The 23,233-nt window shown below is 35.6% G+C and overlaps 3 protein-coding genes across 7 annotated transcripts; 1 reads left to right on the forward strand and 2 right to left on the reverse strand.

Annotated features, from left to right (window-relative positions):
* Positions 1–1,382: 1,382 nt before the first annotated feature.
* On the reverse strand, positions 1,383–10,782 carry LOC109074500 (prolyl 4-hydroxylase subunit alpha-1-like). Of its 2 annotated transcripts, none has more exons than XM_042773849.1 (15): positions 10,586–10,782; positions 8,551–8,627; positions 8,260–8,356; positions 7,994–8,145; positions 7,625–7,762; positions 6,908–7,147; positions 6,273–6,487; positions 6,008–6,184; positions 4,666–4,736; positions 3,098–3,197; positions 2,915–2,968; positions 2,668–2,733; positions 2,382–2,450; positions 2,193–2,289; positions 1,383–2,045 (listed from the first exon to the last, which is right to left on the reverse strand). In XM_042773849.1, the coding sequence occupies exons 2-15, from the start codon at positions 8,624–8,626 to the stop codon at positions 1,975–1,977; spliced, it is 1,623 nt and encodes a 540-aa protein (XP_042629783.1). In that variant the 5' UTR covers position 8,627; positions 10,586–10,782; the 3' UTR covers positions 1,383–1,974. The 2 variants fall into 2 exon arrangements, with proteins under 2 accessions (XP_042629783.1, XP_042629782.1); XM_042773848.1 differs by lacking the exon at positions 4,666–4,736 and adding an exon at positions 5,699–5,769 and having other exon boundaries at positions 10,586–10,780.
* Positions 10,783–11,393: 611 nt separating this feature from the next.
* On the reverse strand, positions 11,394–15,304 carry LOC109053151 (serine/threonine/tyrosine-interacting-like protein 1). The gene is made up of 5 exons (XM_042773850.1): positions 14,645–15,304; positions 14,217–14,356; positions 13,912–14,065; positions 13,623–13,759; positions 11,394–12,939 (listed from the first exon to the last, which is right to left on the reverse strand). Exons 1-5 carry the CDS (start codon positions 14,662–14,664, stop codon positions 12,287–12,289), a joined length of 1,104 nt encoding a protein of 367 aa, XP_042629784.1. The 5' UTR covers positions 14,665–15,304; the 3' UTR covers positions 11,394–12,286.
* A 243-nt stretch (positions 15,305–15,547) lies between these two features.
* Positions 15,548–22,810, forward strand: LOC109052959. Of its 4 annotated transcripts, none has more exons than XM_042773852.1 (7): positions 15,548–15,700; positions 18,190–18,291; positions 18,542–18,614; positions 18,896–19,020; positions 19,273–19,480; positions 21,162–21,459; positions 21,601–22,810. In XM_042773852.1, exons 4-7 carry the CDS (start codon positions 18,989–18,991, stop codon positions 21,987–21,989), a joined length of 927 nt encoding a protein of 308 aa, XP_042629786.1. In that variant the 5' UTR covers positions 15,548–15,700; positions 18,190–18,291; positions 18,542–18,614; positions 18,896–18,988; the 3' UTR covers positions 21,990–22,810. The 4 variants fall into 4 exon arrangements, with proteins under 4 accessions (XP_042629786.1, XP_042629788.1, XP_018925942.1 ...); XM_042773854.1 differs by having other exon boundaries at positions 18,900–19,020; XM_042773853.1 differs by lacking the exon at positions 15,548–15,700 and having other exon boundaries at positions 17,043–18,291.
* The last annotated feature ends 423 nt before the right edge of the window (positions 22,811–23,233 follow it).

Raw genomic sequence — 23,233 nt, forward strand, 5'->3', positions numbered from 1 at the left:
TCGATCCTTCCACCCGCGGGACCCACAACACCCACAATCTTTATTTTAACGTTCATGCAACAGACAAGCAAACTTCTCCATTACATTTAACAGATGCAGTCACACATTAAAAGCTGCCTAAACTCATAATATTGCATAACTCACACAGATATATCTTTTCAAATTAAAGTAAATAAGTAAAGCGAGCTTCACGGCTTAATTTAATTTAATCACTGGTTCTACCAGAATTGCTTTGATTTTTTTTTATTATTGTGTTCTATTAAAAAGTTAATTTTAGGTATAAATAATTTATGCTGTCATTTCATAGATCAAAGTCACTTTAAATAGTGTTTATAAGGTAGGCTATATAATAGGGGAGGCAATACACTTGTTTTACCTCTTGATGTCCAAACTCAGTGAGGTCTGTCTCGAGATAAAGACACGTTGGTGTCCCATTCATCTCAATGGCAGTTGCCTGAACTGTGTTGTGTAATATTCAGTTCCTCTGAAAAGTGAGGTCTGGCTCGAGATAAAGACACGTTGGTTTCCCATTTTTCTTTTCTTTTTTATAATTGGTTGTTATGTTTTTTCTATTTTGTAATAGGTTTAAAATGTAATTGGAATATAAAAGCTTAGTATTGATTTAATGTGAGTTTTTGATGCTTAATTGGTGTATTAGTTTAGTTATTGTTGAATATATTGTTAAATATGTAAGTTTGTTAAAATTGTGGATATATTATTTTGAGGTTTGTTTTTATTATTAGGTTTCATTATTGAAAGTAGTTATTCCTTAACTTCCTTTGTATAGATTTTTTTATTAGGCAAAGAGTCTGCAGTTTGTACAATGCACAAGAAACTTGGCTATATGTGTATTATATGATCCTGAATGGTACAGAAAAAAAACATTCTTCACTTAAAATAGGGAAGAAAACAGAAAAGGAGGGGGGTAGAAAAATAGGAGGAAGAATCAGCAGAAATCCATCTTGATTACACTACAGTAAACTAACACTCTGAATGCAAAAGAACACATGAGGGTTTTTTATTGTACAAAAATGTTCTCCACAAGATGATCATTGTATTATTCTCAAATTATGCTGGAGAACACAAGTATGTTTTACACAAATGGAGTTAATGCAGCTCAAGTGATGCTCATTAAAGCAAAAGGGCTAAATACCACATTTTTCATTCAACTTTTAACTTAAACTGTTATGCTGTTAATACAATTTGCAATAGGAGACTCTTTATTCAGTCACACATCCTTGTTGTATACTGCTTGAAAATCAATCTCAGAATAACTTCAAGAACAGCCAGTCAACAGCATTTTCTCCACACCATCTTGCATTGTGCAAAATGTGCTCACACATATCATGATTACTTATAAACTGAGGCAAACAAAAGACAACTGAGACTGAGAGCATAGCATTTATTTCTGTAGAAAACTATCACACGCCCATACGCACGAGTACGACAAAAAAAAAAAAAAAAAAAAGAGAACAAATACAAATGAAAGTTGTTCGCATTGGCTGGAATGCAGAAAATACTCTTTGGTACTTTTGTAGGTGTTTCGGGGATTCGTAAAACATATTTTTGTAACAGATCTTTTGGTCTTGCAGTTCGCTGTGTTTCCTGTAACAGTTACACTGAGGTTTATGGAGTGTTCAGTGGTTTAAATGAAAGACTTAAGTAACTTCTCAAAAAATAGAGGTCTGTTGGAGTTTAAGACAAGACAGAAGTTAAAAATCAATTGTTAATAAATAAACTAAAATAAATCATTCGATTGGATCTCTGCATATTCATGGTGCTTACAGTCACGGTATGTACTGCCCAAAAACTTCACAACATTTCTAAGTCTAATATTTAGATAGAAGTGCACAGCGATACAAAAACTGCAAAGAATGATGCACAGTCATTCACTCCTTGTACAGACACTCATCCCATACTGACCAAAACTGACACCATGACACTAAACAGGAAATAAAAGAAGAAAGGGATTTATCATTCATTCTCTGAGATGTCACAGGGCCGTCTGAATTCTTGACCTCGTTCATGTATCCATTTGTTTGATACTGGAGGAAAAGAACAGAAGGAGAGAATTCAATAAGTGAGAAAAAAGTTTGTTATAGATGTTGTTGGCCAAGCATTTACTTTTGCATACTTGCTTCTCAACTAATTAAGGGAATAATACATAAATGCCATATTTACTACAGACTCACCCCATTTGTTCCCTACTAATACCGGACAGGCAGCATGTCTTGTGCTGTAGTCTCCTTCTCCACTGGCAAAAAGGTTATACCAGAATACTGCTGTACCCTGAAAGACAACAACCAAAGAGAGTGAATAGTAAAATTAATCAACTGGTTTACAGATTATGAAAAGTAATTTATTATTAATGGATTTTTAACCTTTTTAGGCCATACTGCTGCTCCGACATCTGTGAAGACTGTAGCGCCGCCTGCTGACACATCACTCATCTGGCAACATATCAAAAATCATGATAGTACAGCATATGTATAATTTTACATTACAATTTGTAGTGAGCATTTTAACAAGCATATTTAGTTATAAAATCAGACATGATAAAGATCATTTTGAAAACCATAAAATGGTTAAAGTAATAGTACCTTATAGTAACAGTGTGTGTTGACAGTGTTATATAAAGTGTGGGCATGTGAAAAACAGGTCACTCACATAAAAGAGCCAAGTGGCTATTCTGTTTCCTGTTCCAAGTTCTTTAAAGGCATCTGGTTCATCTTTCTGTACATATAAAAAAAACACAATGAATAACAGGAGACATATGCTTACACTACTGTTCAAAAGTTTGGAGTCTGAAAGATTATTTTACAAGTTTTCGAAAAAAAATAAAAAAGCTCAAGCTCATCAAGGCTGCATTAATTTAATCAAAAACACAACTCGTGAAAGAAGGACAGGTACTCACTCTTCCAAAGTCAAAATGAGGTTCGTACTGACCGCCAACTCCATAATTTGCAACCAGGTGAAAAACATTGATTTTGACAACATTTTCAACAAAGCAATATTGCAATGGGTGGATTATTGTTACGTGAATGTGCCATCAAGCTAAAAGCATCTTATCGGCTGATTATGTTAAAGCCTCTCTTACCTGCAGTTCTTCTGCTGTGTCCATTTCCAGGCCTGTTATATCCTCGATACGCTGGTTAATCTTTTCAATCGTAGAATGCTCATATCCAGACAGCCAAGCGCTAGAATGAGGAAATGAGTGCAAGTTGAAAAAAAGTGAAACAAATATATACAAAAGCAATTAATATGTCATTTTATATAATAAACAAACCCCATGCCACTACATGCACATGAATGATTTTCAGATGTTTTCACTTCATGTTTGTGGTGAAAAGATTTCTAACGTGCAATAAAATGGATTCATTTATTTGATTTAGTTATTACTGTGAAAATGTCTGATTGTGGAAATGGACAAACAGGTGAAGAGTGGAAAACGGTATTAAAAACAGAAGACAGCAGTCAGCAAAATAAGTTCAATCCTACTTCACATTGAATATCAGAGTAAAGGAAATCAGCAACAGTGAATTCATTCAAGAGAGTGAGAGAGAGAGAGAGAGAGAGAGGCCCCTCAGCTACTGCAAATCAACTAAAACATTAAACTTAACCATATTTTCTCACATAAAACTTATTTTCCCCAAAAATTCATTGCTAACTGATACCTACAACACTGATTAAATGAACAAATTAATTGCATTTCATTCACATTACTCTTCAAAAGTTTGGGGTCAGTGATTTTTTAAAAATGTTTTTCAACAGTAATACTGTGAAATATTATTACAGTTAAAACAAATGTTTTCTATTTTAATAGATTTTAAAATGCAATTTATTTCTGTGATGGCAAAGCTGAATTTCCAGCAGTCATTACTCCAGTCTTCAGTGCCACATGATCGATCAGAAATCATTCTAATATGCTGATTTGGTGATCAAGAATTTATTTGAAACAGAAATCTTTTGTAACATTATAAATATATTTATTGTCACATTTGATCAATTTAATGTGTCCTTGCTGAATAAACGTATTATTTTTTTTTTCAAAAGACTCCTACTGACACAAGCTTTTGAATGGTAGAGTACATATAGTTTATTTTAATATATTTATTCTCTCTGCACTTCTTAAACTCAAAATCCAGCACATTCATAGCTTTTGATGTGAAAGGAATCCTTGAGTATTGCAGCGACTCCACCCAGTCTGTCCATGCTGAGACGTGTGTTCTCAAGCATACACACTCATAATAACTAGGATAAGTTAAACCACTTTGGTGTGGCTGGAAATGTGAGTGAGACAACAGAACTATGTATAGCTCTATTAAAAAAGATATTTTAGGTCACAGACTCCAGCAGCTTGTCATGCAGAAACTCAAGGCACTGTGCTGTACGTGCGCATCCACAATTATTTATTTATCGATTCTCAAATATTTAAAACAGTCAAAATATTAAAGGGATTGTAGTATAAAAAAAGACTCCAACATCTGTTGCCTGTGAAAGTGGGTCACCAAACCTCCTATGGCTAATTTACAGCCAAGTGAAGGTTGGATTTTGGGGCTTGATCCAGTGTCTGAACAAAGTATGAATTTAAATGGGCTCTCTAGAGATGATGATGATGATGATTTTAGATAGGAAGTTTTGACCTTTGACCTTTTGATCCCTTACCTCTTGGAGACTCTGTAATGGGCAGTGGTCAGTTTTCCCGTAACGGGATCGTGCACAGTGGCTCGCTTTAGCTATTCACCATTACACGAAGCAAAGAGAGAGAGAGAGAGAGAGAGAGAGAGAGAGAGAGAGAGAGCAAAGGTTGGAAGAGGAGCAAGAACACACAAAAACATGGACAAAGAAAGTGCAAATAAAAAGAATGAAGAAAAGAGAAAAGGAGAGAGAAAGAGAAAGAGAAGGAGAGAGGTCACTTTAGTGTCATTTCCTGAATTGAAGCTATATAAAGAGCAGGGTCAGAACTGTACACCAGCAGCGATGCAAAATTTCAAATAATTTTGACTCCTCAAGTCATATTTATTAGCATAAATGAATATGAGTTACTAAATCCTAAACTTTCAAATTGTAATTTCGCATCACTCTGTCCCTGTTCAAGCCCTCTGCACAGACCACATGACAACGACTGCAAGAAAAAGTAACAAAGTAGAGAATTTCTTACTCTTTCTTTCTTTTATACAGCACCATGACAAAAAGGCAGCAAAGCAAGACGGACAACTCCTCAGCACGAAAGCAATATCTAGTGTGCGTGTTTACAAAATTACAGTCACAGCTAGTGCCTGTTAACATGATATGAAATATTTTACAGTTTAGATTTCAATATGCTATTAAACAATACTTTTAAAGAAAATAACAAAATATAATTTTAATTATAATTAAAAAAATATTATTTTTTTAGTTATCTATTTAAAATTGTAATAGCAATTAATTGAAATATTTTTTATTCAAGATTTCAGTATGCTATTAAACAATACTTTTAAAGAAAATAACAAAATATAACTTTAATTATAATTATTTATAATTTAAAACTTTTTTGTTATCTAATGAAAATTTTAAAAGCAATTAATTTAACAATTGTGATTTAGGATTAACTATGTTTTACACTGTTTCTGCTAAGGAGTTCTCAGATTCTACGGGTCGGATAGGGCACGACGGTTGATTTTGCTGGTGTTCTAGACTCGCACACTGATTGCCTTACCTCTTACTGATCCTGTAGGGGGCGGTCTCAAGCACGCCCGTGGTGGGATTGGATATAGTAGCCCTACGGAGCTGAGGAGCCAGATAAGAATTACAGGCAGGCTCCTGTATACCATTTTCAACCCTCAATCATATTTACAAAAAAACTACAGTGGACCCTAAACCTCTAAACAGGATTTTACGTTGTTGAGGTGCACATATATAAGACACTGTCTGGAAAAATTATAATCAAAAATGTATAATATATTTATAATTTTTTGGAAATGTCATTATTTGAAGTTTAAAAAAAAAAAAAAAAAACACAACTCACTCTGGGTTTTGCTAACTCCTTCACTGTCATGATCTCACTGTCAGAGATGATGTCATGATAACGAACAATACGTGGGCGGTCCCATTCATCTTCTTGCTTCACTGGAGCCAAAAGCAGTCGTGGGTTACGGTTGTTGTCAAAGTAACGGCAAAACAGTCGACTCTGTCTGCGGGGTGTCTGCGAGTAAAACAAGCAAAAGAAAATTCTGAGAGAATTCAAAACATGTGAAGAGTAAAACAAAACATGTTTTAAAAGTTCTGCTCACCAGTTTGATTCCCTCTCCTCGGCACAGCATTTCATATTTCTTCCTCTCCGGCAGAGGGTCTTTGGACCGTTTCCTCTGAGCGTCACGTTTGTCCAGCACTTTCTTCTCTTTTTTTTTATCTTCCTGTTCCTTCTTCTCGGACTCTGCCTTTCTCTGCTTCTCCAGCTGGAACTCAAAGTACTTTAGGTTCCCATTGGCCCTCTGGTGATTCGGGTCTGAGATTCACACACACACAAAGGAAATTTCAAGTTAGAAAAAACATATTTCACTGCCATCAGTCATCATTTCCATGTCATGAAAGTTCATTGTTTCTGACATTGTCCTTACTAACCCATATATGTCATTCTAATCACTCATTCATTATATTTTAAGTCCCTTTAAGGCAAGTTAGTTCAAACGACAGTCATCATAACCCCAGGCAAGGTTATTTTATATGTAGGTTATAGCCACATGTCCTATCTACTCAAATAAACTAAAAATCAAAAAAATATATACTAAAATTCTGGCCGTTTCAACATCAACATTGTTTTGAACACTGATTGGTTACGTACTTGCTCAATAATTGATTTTGGATCATTTTTAACCAATAAAAAGTTACGCAATGCAGCTTTAAATGATTCGTTGGATTTTTTTACCTAGTTTCAGCATCCTCTTGGTGAGCTCGAGGGCACGCTCTAGTTCACCCTGTTGGTAGATGGCATAACTGAGGTAGTCCATGACTGTGACCTTGTCTATGGTGGATTCATCCCCTTCATCCAGCTGTGTGAGGGCCTGAGCCATCCAGAGCTCTGTATGATAATAATCTGCCTCAGTGTAAGCAATCTTCCCCAGCTCAAAGCAGTCTGCCACTGTCATCTGGCTCTTGTGCACAACACCTGAGGTCACACCAGTGAGGAGACAAAAACAAATGGTCTCAATAATTAAATGTCATATATTGGCTTTCATTGTTCTAACTATAATGAAACTAATATGATTATGATGCTATTTTTAAGATGTCTATTTCACTGCTGTTCCAAAGGACCACCTTCTCAGCTGTCAATCAACCATTATACTACAACGAGGGTTACTTTTCTAAATAACCATTTGAAACAAACATTACTTCCAGGTGAGGTGTAAACAATGAGATGGATCGTAATAACTGGCGTTTTCTTTTTTTTTTTAATGGCACAGGATTTATCACTCTATCCCACGAGAACATTATAAAGATTTTCAAAGAGATATATACACAACTTATCACAGACACAGCATGATGCTTCTCATAGGGTTCACACGGACTCCGGTAATGCGATATACTTGATAAAGATATGCATGGTCTGGAATGCATAAACACAAAGATATGTACAATTGCTCACCAGGCAGGTCTCCATTAGAGATGGTGTATGCAGACAGCTGGTATGTGTCCTGTAATCTAAGCAAAGCTTTGGCTGCTCCTGTCTGGTCCTCGTCTGTTGGGAAAAACTGTCTCTGGAGGGTCAGATTAGAGATAAACCCTAAAAAAGAGAAGAAGCAGGGAAGAGAGGCTTGACCTTGGGGATTACAAGATTACAACAGATTAAGAGGTTTATAACACTTACAGAGACATTTAAGCAAATAATGCAACTACTATTAGCAGTGGGCTGCGCATACAGAAACGTTCAGGAGTAGGCCAACATAAAAATAAATATATTTTTAAAGAGATGTATAATATCATTCTGCCCATCACTAATTACTATGTCACTTACCATTGGCAGTGTCTTTCAGCACCAGGCTCTCCAGATCAGCCCACTCACTGTTGAGTCGTTTCATCAGTTTAAAGGCATTGACCGGGTGCCCCAGGTATCCCTCAGGATCCTGTGTGGCTGTGATTGTCAGTGAGTCCAGTTTGCCTGCCCACCTGTTGCAGGAAAAGAAGCAGAATATTCACAAGCTGTCATGTTATTTGTGAGGCAAAAGACAATCTCAACTCCCCAAGCAGATAGACATGTTGAACATATGCGATTGTACTCACTCTTTGACCTTCTCTAGTCTATTTTCCTCTTGTCTGATGTATTCTTTTAGTGATGTCACCAGGTCCTTCTCTGTGTACAGTAGGTCTGTCATCTGACCTACAGGTCAAAAAGACAAAAAATCAAAAAGGCACAATTTTTCTGATATTTGCTTAATATATATATTAAGCAAATATTAATGCTACCTTTGAATGACCCCTTGCACTTCCTGCCAGTTTTGTATTTTTGGCAGGATGTATAGCCTAATAAGGAATGGATACAGTACAGAACAAAACCATGGAAGAGCAACTCACCTATAGAAGTGAAGAAGTCATTGTGGGCATACAAGGAATGGAAGAGGAAACTCAACAGGTACCAACACAAAGCCATCCTGAAAGAAAGAGAGTGTCATATGGGATACATCTAACAATGCAATGCATCTTCCTGATGATGTCATTAAAAAAAATCTGCCTTTTGAAGTGTTAACACAATCAGATACGACAGCCAACTCTCAGGGCACGGAAAATGCATTACTGAACCAACTAACACACTGAAAATACATTGAAAATTTTGGTTTTGGTTGCCATAACCCCCAGTGCACACCCATTTGGATACACATGGCCCAATTTTGGCACAAATGTGGAATCCATAGGGCAAACAAAGAGCACCACACCAGGCCTGTGGGAAAATCCCTTTTGTGTGCTTAAACCAGTGTCAGCTTGTTTAAACAAGATGTCACGTTTGTTTGTTGAAAAGGACAACTACGGCAAGCAGTCTAAAGCCTCGGGGCAAAGAGAATGCCTCATTAGACAAATATCCTGATTAAACTTACACACACTGAGAGATCCACACAAAGCTCTTACACACAGAATCATAAGAACCTCTTGTATTATCAGTTACAAATGTTGCATCTTAACTGCATATCAGAGTTTAATATTTTGCAGATGTGTCATGGTATGCAAAAAGCATCTGACACATGAAATATGCAGAAGTAATGCCCTTAAGGGACCTGCTCTGCTGTGCTTGCTCATGTGCTCTACAGAAGGAACCTGTCTGAACCAGCAGGCATCTTGCATGAACTACTGGTAATGCCACATGTCAGAATATGATGAAGGCTTTAAGATCATCATGAAGGATTCAACGTGCACATGAACTTGCATGTCTCAACATAGAGAACGGGCTTTATCATAAAGATCTACATAGAAATTACAATCTTAAATCAAATAATTGACTTTCAAAGGTAACATCTAGCATTAGAACATCGTCAACTTTCTTTATTATTCAAAGAGATCAAGGGAAGTCAAGTCATTACTAATTCCCAGAATAATCTCCTCTAAATCTCAAAAACCTAAATCTAATACATATATATTATATTTTGTTTCCTGTGTCCCTTAATATCACTTTCTATGCTACTATCACTATCCTGTTAATCTTTTGTAATATCCTTTTAACCAAAAGCCAGGTTGAAACAAGTATTAGTGGTTGATGAATTGTCATTCTTACAATTTGCATACACTAGTTCAAAAGGTCCTGCATAATTACAGGACAGACCCTAGTGGAGTGCGTGAGCTCGTGAAGGTCCAGCATGGAAGCCGACCGCAGTTCATTGGGTGCAGAGCCACGGAACTGCCACGTCTCCGCCCCGCCCCCTCGAAAACTCGAGAAGAACCGGACTGCAAACTCTTCAAAAAGTTCACAGATAGCAGATTCCCCAAAAAAAGATGTAAAAATCTGTGCAGCAGGACAGATGGGATTATATAAAACACGGAATTCTCTACTAAGTGCAGCAGTGTGTCTGTCCATGAAACTTGCTTGACGCAGAGCAACACTAACATTTTTGTAATACTATTTCGAAACATACAATGCTGCAAATAATGAAATGTTCGTTTGCCTTGTCCAAATCCGCTTTAGACCTATAATCTATACTTATTCTTCATGAGAGAAATAAATAAATAAAAACTTGAAGAGTTTGTCATATATGAAAAACTAAATCCGAAGTCTGACATCTATTCGCTTAATGAGCTTGAAACTATTTTTTCCTAAAGATCTAATCGCTGAAAACTGTTTCTTATTGTGACTATATTACTGAATACTTTGAAGAATGAGTGCAAGATAAACTCGTGCACGTGCGCCAAATTTTCACAACCAAAAGAGTTTTTCCATCTCTTTTTAGATATCAGAGTTTTTAATATCAAAGGAAGGAGTTATGTTTGTATTTTTGGTATTATGTATCACATTACATTTGCTCTACCGATGAAAAAAAAAAAAACATTGCAACAATAATAAATACTTTAACAATAAACCAAACGAAATTTCCTGAGAGAGGTTGGAAAGTAAATATCCTCGTACCTTTCAGGCTGTTACCGCGCGCAGAGAAACAGTGAATCGATCCAGATGTTGCTCTAGTGATGCTGATGAGAAGAGCTCAGCATGGATGGAGAACTGTTTTGTGTTTACGATGCTTGTGGTGTGCTGGGCTTTATCCGAGAGGCTGCACCGCTCTTTTTCTCGCCATCTGGCGGCGGAGATTCCACTGAGCTACGTGCGGAGTCTCACACACGCTTCCAAACTATGGAACCAGGTGGAATTGAACTGCGCTTGCGCATAGTACAGTTCCTACATCTCATTCCATAAGGGCCATCCTTATGATGTGGTACTTGATACAGCTGGGGGTGTTTATTTGTTCTACTACAGAAATTAGATACATATTTAGCAGTTTGTACTGACATTGTATCTAATAAAATTATCCAACATACAGATTAAAAAATATATATATATAATAATTATGTAGAATCCATTATGCATCCTTCATTGAAGAAATAGTTCACCCAAAAATGTTATGGACAGAGAACTCAGCTTGTGGATTACTTACATTACTTGTGAATTATTGTGGTGTTTTTATATCTCATTCTGACAGCACCCATTCACTGCAGAGGATCAAGTGAGCAATGATGTAATGCTAAATTTCTCCAAATCTACATTTTGAATTACCTGAGGGTGAGTAAATTTTCAGATTCAATTCTGAATGCAGCCCTTGCTTTCCAAATTAACGCTGAGCTATAAAAGATTTTTAAAAGTACTTTTTCTGTTTGTTTGTGAAACCATAGCACAATAGAGACACAACGGCACACATTTGTGTTATAATGACAGTTTATTGCACTCAGTGTATAATTGATGTAAAAAAATATTGAGCATTTAAAATAATAAAAAAAGAAAAATTCTGTATTTTTTTTAAATGCTCATTTACAAAAGAATATTTTTTTTTAGCACAATCCTTTGAGAGCTGTCTCCAGTATGTTTTTCAATTAGAATTTTTTTAATCAATTATGAATTCTTGTAATACTCCTGTCATCGCAAAACTAGCCGAACATCTTGCTGTACTACTAAAATGAATTGTGCATGCTCCTGTGAGACTGATTCCAAACTTTTTCTTCATCCCAGTCCTCAGTGTAAATCATTAAGGGAAGAAAAAAGATCCAACACTGCAGACTGCAGCTGTGTATGTTCTGTGCTGTTTGTGTTTACTCCACTGATTCAAACTTGTTTTTTTTTTACTGACTTTATTGCCTTTTTGTCAATAGATCTCTCTCCTTTATTGGAAGAAGCTTAAAAACAAAACATTTATATCATTACAAACCTAAACTAGACACAAATACATTTTGTCACCTTTAGTCCCTCATCCTAAAAGAAAAAAAAATGTAAAAAAGCATTTACTGTTTTGTACCTGTTTAAACAGTGAAATCACATCAAAAACAATTACTTTTTTGCTTTTTCCCCCTCATCCTGATTGAATGTTCATCTTGCTAGTTTTGAGCAAATATGAAAAATTAGCATTGTATAATGATATTTGTCTTCTTTCTTTGGCTTATGATAAAATATATTCACTAGTATTCCTTGATACATTCTATTTTACCTTTTCCATTCTTACTGGAATAAGGCCATCCACACATCCATTTGTGTGAGATTAATGGATGTTTGTGTTTAAGTCATCATATGATGAACAAAGCTTTTCTTCAGTCTGTCAAATTATATATTTTCCTTCAATATTTCTCAGAGACGGATGTCATCCAGTGAGGTGAGCCGATGACCAAACAGCAGTTCCTCATAGTCAGAGAGCTGCTGAAGAAACCCAGCATTTGGGGCAGCGCAAGCACGTCTTTCCTTTAGCCAACGAAAAGCATGTAGCAAAGACCAACGGCGATGCTCCATCAGGAATCCCAACGTCAGCACTGAGCTACGACTCCGGCCGAGGCTGCAGTGCACCAACACCCGGCCGCCTGGTGCCCCCCGCAAAGCCTCAGCAATGAACCGAGAAGCTTCAGGAAGGGCCTGCCGAAGATCCTGCTGTGCGTCATCACTTAGCCGTAGCCAAAGATAGCGTAAAACACCTGGGAAGGCATCTGAGATTTCAGCTGTGGCATTGACCACATGTGTGATGTGGAGGTTTTTGATGATTCTGTAGTCATGTGCCTGTGAGGCAGAGCCCTGGTACAGCGCCCCCTCCAGGATTTCAGAGGGATAGATGGTGAGGGAATGACGCTCTGACTCCAATAGGACCATGCGAGGGGTGCACAGAAAGGGATAGAAAGAGTGAAAAGCAGAATAGCCCCCCTGGAGGATTACAGGGTCCATTCCCAAAGCACTCAGCTGGAAGAAACAGTGCTGGAGAGTAGGAGAGTCAGTGCGTGCCTCCTGACTGCCAACTAGAGCACAAAGCCACATATACATCTATAGTTGTACATTATTATTTTTATATATTTAATAATAATAATAATACAGATAAACAAAATAATATATAAACATACCTTTTAAAAATAACAATAATTTGTTTAAATAATAGGCTAATAATAATGATAATAATTTAGCTAGTAAAATGTCTAAAGTGGGCTATCAGAATAAAGTGTTATCTATTAAACATATTGTCATTTATTTGACATTATAAATTGTATTTATAAATAATACTTTTTATATTAATTTAACAAATTATAACATTGCAATTTATAAAATGTGTTTTTAAACATAATAATATAGCTAAATATTTTTTTTTTAATTATGAGGTTATGTTATACTTCAATTATTGTTATACTTAAATTATCAATTATTTATCAATTAATATAAAGGTATTACAACTTTTTAACATTATTATTATTATTACCATTTTATTTAATATAATAAATTATATTTCTAAATAATGCATTTATATTGATTTATATTGATTTATATATATATATATATATATATAGATATATATATATATATATATATATATATATATATATATATATATATATATATATAAAACAATGTATAAAATGTATTATTTAGCTATATCATTATAATTATTATTATTATTATTTTTTTTATTTACATTATAAGAATGTTATACCTGGACTTTGGCCTTCTTCAGCATATAGCAGTATTATAGAAAACTCCTGCAGCTGAACACAGCTTATCAAACAGCCCAGTTCTGGATGCATCACCGTCACACTGGCACGGGCTGTGACCAGATGACTCTGCTTATATCTGCACATGTATACACACACACACACACACACACACACACACACACACACATACATGCATACACACTAGTTAGTTACCATTAAACTTAATAAAAGACAGAACCACTCACAGTCCTTTCACTGAGCGTATATGTTTATGTGCATCACTGTTACCTCTCTGCAGAGCGGCAGTCCAGTATAAGTATATAATAGGGATCATGCAGTGAAGGCTGGCCCGCTTCAGCATTTAGGAGGTTGTATACCTGCTGTGGGGTCACATAACCTCTTTCTATATTTGCCTTTTCTGGAAGTGCAGGAATCAGAAGCTCTTTCACACAAACATACACACACACACACAATTATTTTAACATTTATCACAGACAGTTCCTACAGACAATCAGTATAACAATGTATCTGTTATACACCCAAGCTGTGATTAGTCTGTGATTAGTCTTTATTCTTTAGTTGTGTTGACGTACCTTCAGTGTTCTGAGAAGATTCAATGAGATTAATTTGGGAGAGTTTGACAGTTCCATTCATCTCCCTACAGGGGGCGCTGTTCTGAACCTGCAGAGAGCCCCGCGAGCCAGTGGAGCTAACCAAACTACATTTATCAGCTCTGAGGAGAGGGAGAAGGAGAGGGAGGGGGAGGGGAGAGAATTCTAGCAATTCATGTGTAAACACTCTATATTCTAGCTAATGTAATCAGCAGTTACACACAGATCCTATCAACCACCACAAGAGATGCACTTAAGAGGCAGATCAGGTGAAGTATTTACATTTATTTTCACAATTATAATCAGATATTTTCACAATTCTTTGTCAGTGTCTGCTTTGTTACCATTTTGTGACCAAATAATATCAGAGAGTGAAAAAAAATAATAAAAATGTTATCAGATGTACTCACCTGGACACCACAATGCCCATGTTTTTGGATGAGAGTCATTCAGGGCCGAAGCTCTCTCTCTCTCTCTTCTATGGGCCCAAAGGTAAGAGAGAGAATACAACCATCCTGATACACACAAACCAGCACCATGCAAAATACACACTGCCTACAGCATTTCTCTGCTCCGATACATTCAAAATCTACCAAAAAAGACAGGAATGTATGTAGATTTTTACATCCTTGTGGTTGTTAAATCGTTCTCCGTATGTCACTGTGTAAAAAAAAAAACAACAACAGCTTTTTTTGTTTTTCTTTCCATTCTTTTCTCTCCCTCCCTCTTTGTCAGGTCCTTATTTTAGTGGGTTGCCGGGGTAATGTGGGACAGTGAAGTGCTCTACATGAGCAGGAGGTGAGCTGGCCGTGACAGGTCAGAGTGTCACACGCAGACACTTGTGAATGAGTCAAATAACAAAATGCATATATATTTTTAATATAATACAAATAGTTTATTAATTTAAACAAACCAAATCTTTTTTTTCTGGGTTCTAAATTTTCTTTAATACACTACCAGTCAGAAGATTGGAATAATTATGACGTTTTAAATGTGTTTTTTTTTTTTTTTTAAAGACATTGGCTCTCCAAAGCTGCATTTATTTGATCAAAAATGCAATGACAACAGAAATATAAAATTGTAAAATATAATTACAAATTGTTTTCCATTTTAATATATTTTAAAATGTAATTGATTCCTGTGCAAAGTTAAATTTCCAGCAGCCATTTCTTTTAGACTACAGGGTTGAATGCTTGAATCTGATTGGCTGACGAACGTTCTGAGGTGTGCAATTATTTTCTGGGAAACGCACGGCGAACGTAGTTCCAGGCAACTCTCCTGACCGCATTACAGTTCCATATCACTTTGCATAGTTAACAGTAATAACGGTCACGCAGTTTGCACAAAAAGTGTTGTCAGCGCTGCCCTGACGATTTTATCAGTTAGCCTATATAGTGTAGCAACTTAAAGGCTACACATGACATTTCTCACTAGCGAGGAGACACGCTGTTTAGAGACGCAAAGAGGTAAGTTAGCCTAATTCAGACAAGATCTCTCTCTCTTTCTCTCTTTGTGTGTCTCTGTTTCTCTCGCTCTCTAATAACTTCATTAATAACTGCATTAGAATGCTATCAACGGTTCAAGCCTCCATTGCCAGCTGGAACTAGCAAAAGAGGCACTAGATGAGACGCAGAAGAAATAGTCCTACTTACAATAGCGATTTAAGTACAAAAACCGGACGAATCCCTTTAAATATATCATCTGATCGATGTCTTGAGGTGTGGTAACCGTAGTATAAGCGGAATAATTGACTCCGGCCTGGCCGTTTAATTATTAGAAAAATAATGCACACCCGAGGTGATGATGCGGACACGACGCGAAGCGGAGTTTTTTCTAATAATTCAACGGCCCGTCGTCAATTATGCCTTACTTCAGTGTCATATGATCCTTCAGAAATCATTCTAATATGCTGATTTGGTGCCCAATAAGCAGTTCTGATTATTATCAATGTAGAAAACAGTTGTGCTGCTTTTTTTTTGCAAATCGTGATACAATATCATTCAAAAGTTTGGGCTAAGTAAGCTTAGAAAAAAAAAGAAAAAGAATGAATTCAACAAGGATGCATTAAATTGATCAAAGGTGACAGTAAAGACATTTATATGCTGTTCTTTTGATCTATTTGTATTCATCAAAGAATGCATCACTGTTCCCACAAAAATATTAAGCAGCAGGAATCAGTTTTCAACATTGATAATAATGAGAACCATTATTAATATTTAAACACCAACAATAATTTGATAATAATTGAGTACTAAATCCGAATATTAGAATGATTTCTGAAGGATCAAAAAGTCCTGAAAATTCAGCTTTGCCATCACAGGAATAAATTACTTTTTAAAATAGTAAACAGTTCTTTTTAAATTCTAATGTATTTTTGATCAAATAAATTAAGCCTTGGTGAGCATTAGAGACTTCTTTACAAAAACATTACAATTCTTAATTAAACTTAATGGGTAGTGTATATTCTAGCTACAAAAATACTATCTCATATAGCCCAAATGGAACAAAAAAAAGAATTTTTCTAGAATATTTGGAATGACATAAGGGTGAGTAAATAATGACTTGGGGGGAATGTCCTTTCTTTTATTGACCCACCATCACTGTGCCATTCCACAGTACTATGATGTCACCATATCGGTATGTTCTCATTGATATTTGACCTGATTAATAAGTGCTGGGTTGCCATGGTGATGCATTGACTGTCTGTTCCATGATTCTCACCCACCTGTCATGGATATAATGTGCTTGTGTGCCCTCAGTACATTTCTCCATTTATTCTGTGGATCCAGCTGCTAGCCATTCAGACAGAAATGTTTGTCGTATTTTTAGTAATTAATCAGGGACCTAACAGATGTTTTATTTACGCTGTTGTAATGCATTCATTTTATCATAGTTCAAACTGGAAGCAATATTAACTTTCAAGCATAACATAAAAGAATCCCTGTTCATTTAAACACCTAAAACAGACCGTAGTTGCATCCTGTGATGGTTAAGGTGAGTCACTCAAGTTTAGTCACTCATAGTATATGAAGGTAGGACGCCACATCCAAACTCAATTTGTGAGATGGCTTTATCTACCTTTATAAAGTCTCCTTTTTCCACAGATGCTGTCTGTGTAGTCATGTCTTGGTTTTGGACAATTTATTCAGTGAATAAATAGAAATAACTAGTGAAAATGTGTTCTTGTAATGTGTACAAGAACAAATTGTGTTGAATGCATGGTTTGTATACAATTGCTTTGATTTGCATACCTGAGCTTTAAAATGTCATATCCTTATTTTTTCTATATATTTGTGGAATGTGTATTTATGCTTTAGTTAGTACCATAACAAATGTCTGGTTATCAAAGTAATAAAGTTTATATGTGGGGGAGGGGTGACTGTCATATGCATATGGCATCATACGGAAAATTTTGGCCCTTCTTCTGTCTGTTTTATATTTATAAGTATACCACTTAATTATTTATCCAATAAAAAAACAAGAAGGGAATCCTCTTAAGTTAACAACAGCATGAGTAAAGCTATACATTTTGGAGGTTCCAGAGCATTTTAGATGAAGCCTTTATTCTCCTTCTACACAATATATTTTAACAGCTTACAACATTCAAACTTTTAATCACCTGCTGGGTTAATTGTGTGTGTGTGTGTGTGTGTGTGTGTGTGTGTGTGTGTGTGTGTGTGGTGCACAACAACATAACTGCTTCGGCAATAAGAAAATATTTACCAAGCAACCTGATGCGCGTTCATGCTGCGAGGTGACGTATTCAATCATTAACTCTGCTTGTCCTCCGGAGTCTATCGCAGGTACAGATATATGTGCTCAATATACTAGAGAGAGGGGAAACGGAAGGACTAAATCCAGGATAAATAGATTTGAATGGCCACAGACAAATGGGTGAAAGAAAACCTCTCATCGACGACAGTTCGTTCAAATAATTCGTATTTTTACCTCTCAGGGTGAGGGGGTCAAAGTTCACTCGTGCTTGTCCGTCATTGAGAGTGAACAGGTTTTAGTCAGTCCGTGGTGGAATAACAAGATCTCATGACGATAAAACGATGTGAGTTGGTCTATCTATTTTTTTTACTTGTTTTGATTCTATTTTGTGCAGTAAAACAGAAAAAAAAGAAAAAAATTTTTTTTTGATTATTGGATTATTTTTTTTTTAATGTTTTTTTTATATTTTGTTATGTTGTTTTATTTTATTTTGTTTATTTTTTTCATATTTTCTATAAAAAAGTTTAAATGTTTAAAGAAGATTTTGGATTTTGTGTTTTTCATACAATACTAATTTTCATGACTTATTACAGGACAAAACAAGACATATAGCAACGTTTTTTGTGTTAATGGCTGAAATGAAGATTACATTGGGCAAAAATAATGGTCAGTGTATTCCTTGATAGCCTATTTATGCTGCTTTTGATTTACTGATAAAAAATATATATATTTCATATATTTCTAAAATCTATATTAGAAGACTTTTGTTTGTAATAGTGATTGTGACAATTTTTTATTATATATATATATGTATATATATATATATATATATATATATATATATAGTATATATATATATATATATATATATATATATATATATATAATTTTTTTTTTTGTTTGATAATTTTTTTTTTTTTTTGTGACAATGTTTGGCTTGTGTGCAGGTAGTTCTGTCCTCCAAGCCCTGATGCTGTAAAGGGGTTAAAATCAAAAACCATATTCTACTTCACCGGTCCTGGGGTGGGTGGACCACTAGTATGGACCCCTGGCAAAATCTGGTGTCCAGATGGTGAGAATTTTTTTTATTTGTTTGTGAATGAATTTTTTGATGAGAAAGATTATTTGTTATTTTTTGTTATTATTAATTGTTGCTTGTTAATGTGCTGCGAACAGTAACCATAAATGAACATCTTTGTCATTAATGCTTGTGAGATTATGCCATTATATTACTTCAGTTCCTTTAATGTGATATTCTTAGATTTAGGGGTAAAAATTACTATATTTAGGCTTAATCAATGTACTGTCTGTCCGTGTGTTTCAGTTCGGCATGGTGGCAGATGCATACGCCGCATGCTTTGAGAGTTTGTGTGTATGAAGTGTGTAAACCTCTGGTGCCACTTCTGCTGGGCATCGCGGCCCTGGTGGCTGTGATTGTGTATGCTCTGGCAGATAATCTACACAGTTTTGTAAGCAGGATCTTCCTTCCCCAGTATCACTATCCTTATGCGGTGCCACTTGCATTCATGCAGGTACTTTGCCCACACAGCTACATCTTTATCAGTTATTTGTCACTTTTATGATCTTTAACATGCAGATTTTAAAGCTGCCTTATAAAACTAATTATCAGAGGATTTTCCTGGCTTTCTAATGCATTTGGGGTAAGTGCAGAAAGCTCTGGGCAGTTTGAAACAGGGTTATTATAGTTAAAGGTGCAGTAGGTGATTGTCTTCAGAAAATTTTTTGTTATGCTAGTTGAAAGTCTCTTCACATCCCGAAAGCAATCATTAAATTAAGTGGTTTAAATTTATTTATCTGTATTTATATATTCTGTGGAAGGCATAGGACCAAGAATTGTCCATCCAATCAAAACGTTTAGTCCGAGGACTGGAATTGGGAACCGCTGATGTAGCCTATTGTAGTAAATAATGCTGTCTCTGGTATTCTGTCTGTGAGCGTATATGCCTTCAGGGGGCGTGGCTTTGGACAGCGATTGCAGGGAGGGTGGGACGTTCGTTTTCAGTTCGCATTTTCCAAGATCTTCTACTGCACCTTTAACTAAAACTAAAACCATTAAAGTTTTTGTTACTTTAAATAAATAAATAAAAATTATAGTTTAAAATTCTGTATAAAATCACTAAAACTGAATAATTGAAAAAATTAAAATGACTGAAACACAACAAAATTACTAAAACTTTAACAAAGTAAAAAAAAAAAGGAAAATATAAAAATAAAAACTGATTTAAAATAATAGAAACTATAGCAGAATCTGCAGAATCTATAATAAAATCTCAATAAAATAAGACTGGTTTTAAAGTATCTAATTTAATTCAGTTGAAAAGATGAGATTTTTTAAGGCAAAACTTAAAAGAATATAAACAATTCTGTCATTTTTCAAAAAAATTTTGCAGTATATTTAAGCTGCTGTTTTACACAATGAAAATTAAAGGGAAGCTCTGATATCGTCAAAAAAGCATATAAATGGTCCATACAACTTCTACATGCTTCTACATAACTTCTGCTACATTCCATGTTTTCTAAAGTCACACAGTATATTTCTATCAGCAAAGTTGCTATTCAGTGGAAAATTTTCCATTCAAACATGAGATGTCCAGGTGTATTATGTAAGAATTATGTCAAATGGACCATTATGTGAAGTCCTAAAGAGTAATGTGCATATATATCATAGGATCAGTGTTAAGTATATCTCATTGTGTACATAGATTGTTTGAAGGGTGTTAAAAACAAGTCTGGGCAGCTCTCTGAATAATCATTAAGTGTGCTACATATGACTAGGGCTATAAACTGGTGGATCATTTTACTGTTTTTGTTTGAATGTTATGGCAGGCTATGTGTTTAAGATGCAAACGGAATATTAGAAGTTGACAAATGAAGGATTTGAGTTAAAATTTATGTCTACAGTGAGGTCAAATATATATATATATAATGTTTCATCATTTTAAAATCTTAAACCTCTGTTTAAATCTGTTTATTTCCAGGTTTAAATTAGATTTTCCCAGATTTTCTATGCAATCTCACAATCTGCATTGGCTCGACTTTTATTTTTATATTTTCCTTTTTTTTTTACTTTGGTTTTGTTAGGTACACAATGAAAACTCTCTGAGCATTTATGACACTGTGTATCAAGTTTTAATCTCCAGTGTGATTTAAGCCATGTTGAACTTCCTTTTGCTTTTGCTTCCTTCCAATCAGGTATTTTTAAATCTCCTGGCACTGCTAGCTTTGCACGGTGTGGGTCTGATCCACCTCAAGCCTTTTTCACTGAGGCTGGGTGAGCGTTTGTTTGTGCCGGCGATCTGTGGGAGCATCCAGTGCATTCTGGCCATATGGGCTGAAGCCTATTCCCACTCTGGCCTGTACCTGCTAATCGCCCGTTTCCTCCCAATGGTCAGTGTGAGCTTGAGTCACCTGTTTGCACTGAGTATGCCAGGCTCCATCCATGTCTCCTGCCTTCTGACTGTGCTCACTTTCGCCTCAGTCACTGTCACAGGTACACTGTTCATGTTTAATTTCTAATTAAAAATGGCTTATATATCAGTTTTTTCATCAGTGCATGATTGCTTCAAATATCTGTAAAGAGGAAAAGGCAGTTTTTTAATGTCATTAATTGCAATTATTTTTGTTTTTTCAGCATGTAAAGGACTTCATGCGATGGAGCCGCTGGAGTATGTCTTCTCTCCCCTCAGCCTTGTCCTCCACAGCCTCTCTCTTGCCTGGCTAGCCAAAGTCTCCCAAATGGAGCGAGGCCATACCTCGACCTTTGACCTTTACTACACTCTGACAGTGACACGTACCCTCTTATTAGGGTTCCTATGTGTTTTGCACCCTGATGGACCAAAGGCACTGATTTATGGCAACTGGCACAGTCTGCTGTTTCTGGGATACATGCTCGGGATGTTACTGCTGGGTGCTGTACAGCTTCTCTTTGTGGATGTAACGGCGCTGTATTTTTCTGCTCTCCCAGCAGCTGTGCTGCATGCGACCAGAGGGCTGGTCCTACCCCTGTTCAGTCTACTATAGGACACACGAACCAATCAGAATGTAGATCATTCTGAAGAGGAAAACAGTTTATGTAGAGTAACCAATCAAATACCTGATACCATGATTGATAATAACAGTATTAGAACTTAATTTATAGACATGACAGCCTCATATATGCTAATTATAATTAATATGGTAATACTACCAGCAAGCACTGATGTGCGACTTCTGTCTTCACTTGCACTGAAACTACGATACAACTAAGACACACATCCTACAAATGGGGTGTTTTCATGAAGGAGCTGATACTTAAGTTCTGGATTTAAATTATAAAGGTAAAATATAGGTTTCTCTGAACAGCTTTTTTGTACAGACTATTATTTCTATATATCAGCTGGAAGTTCTGAGAAAGAAAAAATTATACTTTTTGCATAAAGAAGTGTAAACCTTTTTAGGACCTTTAGGGTATATCCTAAACCACAATTCTTAATACTGATTACAGCAATGCAAAAATAATAAACCTTAAAGGCCCTAAAATTGCTTAATGTTTAATGCAAAATATGAGGGTGAAATATGATCCAAGCATGTTCTTGACAAGCTTTGTGAGATTTACCCAAGTATGCCATTCACCTTAAAATAACCTTACATAGACCAGAGGAGCCTTCACTGTTAAAATGGATGGTTTGTAGAAATCCCAGCTTTAAAGTGCAACGCACAGTAGTGATATACATTGTTCAAATAGAAAACCTGTGACTCATGTTTTTATTTAGCTCCTAATATACAGTACAAACTACAGTATTATTGTTAATGTTTGGAGCAAATAAAACATATTGATGAGGCTTTCGCATGACTAAACCAAATTCCCAAGTGTTTCAGTTTTTCTTGTCATATTTTGGTATAAATATAATTATCACATTTCCAGCACCTTTTCTTTACGATGGAAGCAGTACTTGACGCAGATACAGATCACAAAAGATCCTACTACTGTACCCATTTTCTATTGTTACCAGCATAGGCCAAAGTCTGCCCGAGTGAGAATCTTGAGGTTAAAAAAGTTCAGCATCAGAGCGTTGAGGCTTTGCATCTAATCAGTCATGATTGATTTATCTGTAAACCGTGGTTAATGTTACATGAGCATGCAGTTTGTTTTAGTTTATCAGTAATTCCAGCATAGATAAGCATTGTGAAATATCCCTATTCTTTTTCTCCTATAGATAGCTGTAGCTCATATTTTCTGTTGTAGTGCAAACTTATTGGTTTGATTAATCTAAAAAAAAAAAATA

Source organism: Cyprinus carpio, chromosome A17, assembly GCF_018340385.1.
Source record: "Cyprinus carpio isolate SPL01 chromosome A17, ASM1834038v1, whole genome shotgun sequence".
Classification (NCBI taxonomy): domain Eukaryota; kingdom Metazoa; phylum Chordata; class Actinopteri; order Cypriniformes; family Cyprinidae; genus Cyprinus; species Cyprinus carpio.

Coding starts and splice junctions, on each gene's coding strand:
- LOC109053151 (XM_042773850.1), bottom strand. CDS start 14,664: ATGGGCATTGTGGTGTCCAG. Junction 14,066..14,216: donor ATCTTCTCAGAACACTGAAG/GTACGTCAACAC, acceptor TTTGTGTGAAAG/AGCTTCTGATTCCTGCACTT. Junction 13,760..13,911: donor GACTGCCGCTCTGCAGAGAG/GTAACAGTGATG, acceptor ATACATGTGCAG/ATATAAGCAGAGTCATCTGG.
- LOC109052959 (XM_042773852.1), top strand. CDS start 18,989: ATGGACCCCTGGCAAAATCTGGTGTCCAGATG. Junction 19,481..21,161: donor TGCCACTTGCATTCATGCAG/GTACTTTGCCCA, acceptor CCTTCCAATCAG/GTATTTTTAAATCTCCTGGC. Junction 21,460..21,600: donor CGCCTCAGTCACTGTCACAG/GTACACTGTTCA, acceptor TTGTTTTTTCAG/CATGTAAAGGACTTCATGCG.
- LOC109074500 (XM_042773849.1), bottom strand. CDS start 8,626: ATGGCTTTGTGTTGGTACCTGTTGAGTTTCCTCTTCCATTCCTTGTAT. Junction 8,146..8,259: donor AGACTAGAGAAGGTCAAAGA/GTGAGTACAATC, acceptor TTCCTGCAACAG/GTGGGCAGGCAAACTGGACT. Junction 6,185..6,272: donor GAGGAGAGGGAATCAAACTG/GTGAGCAGAACT, acceptor TTTTACTCGCAG/ACACCCCGCAGACAGAGTCG.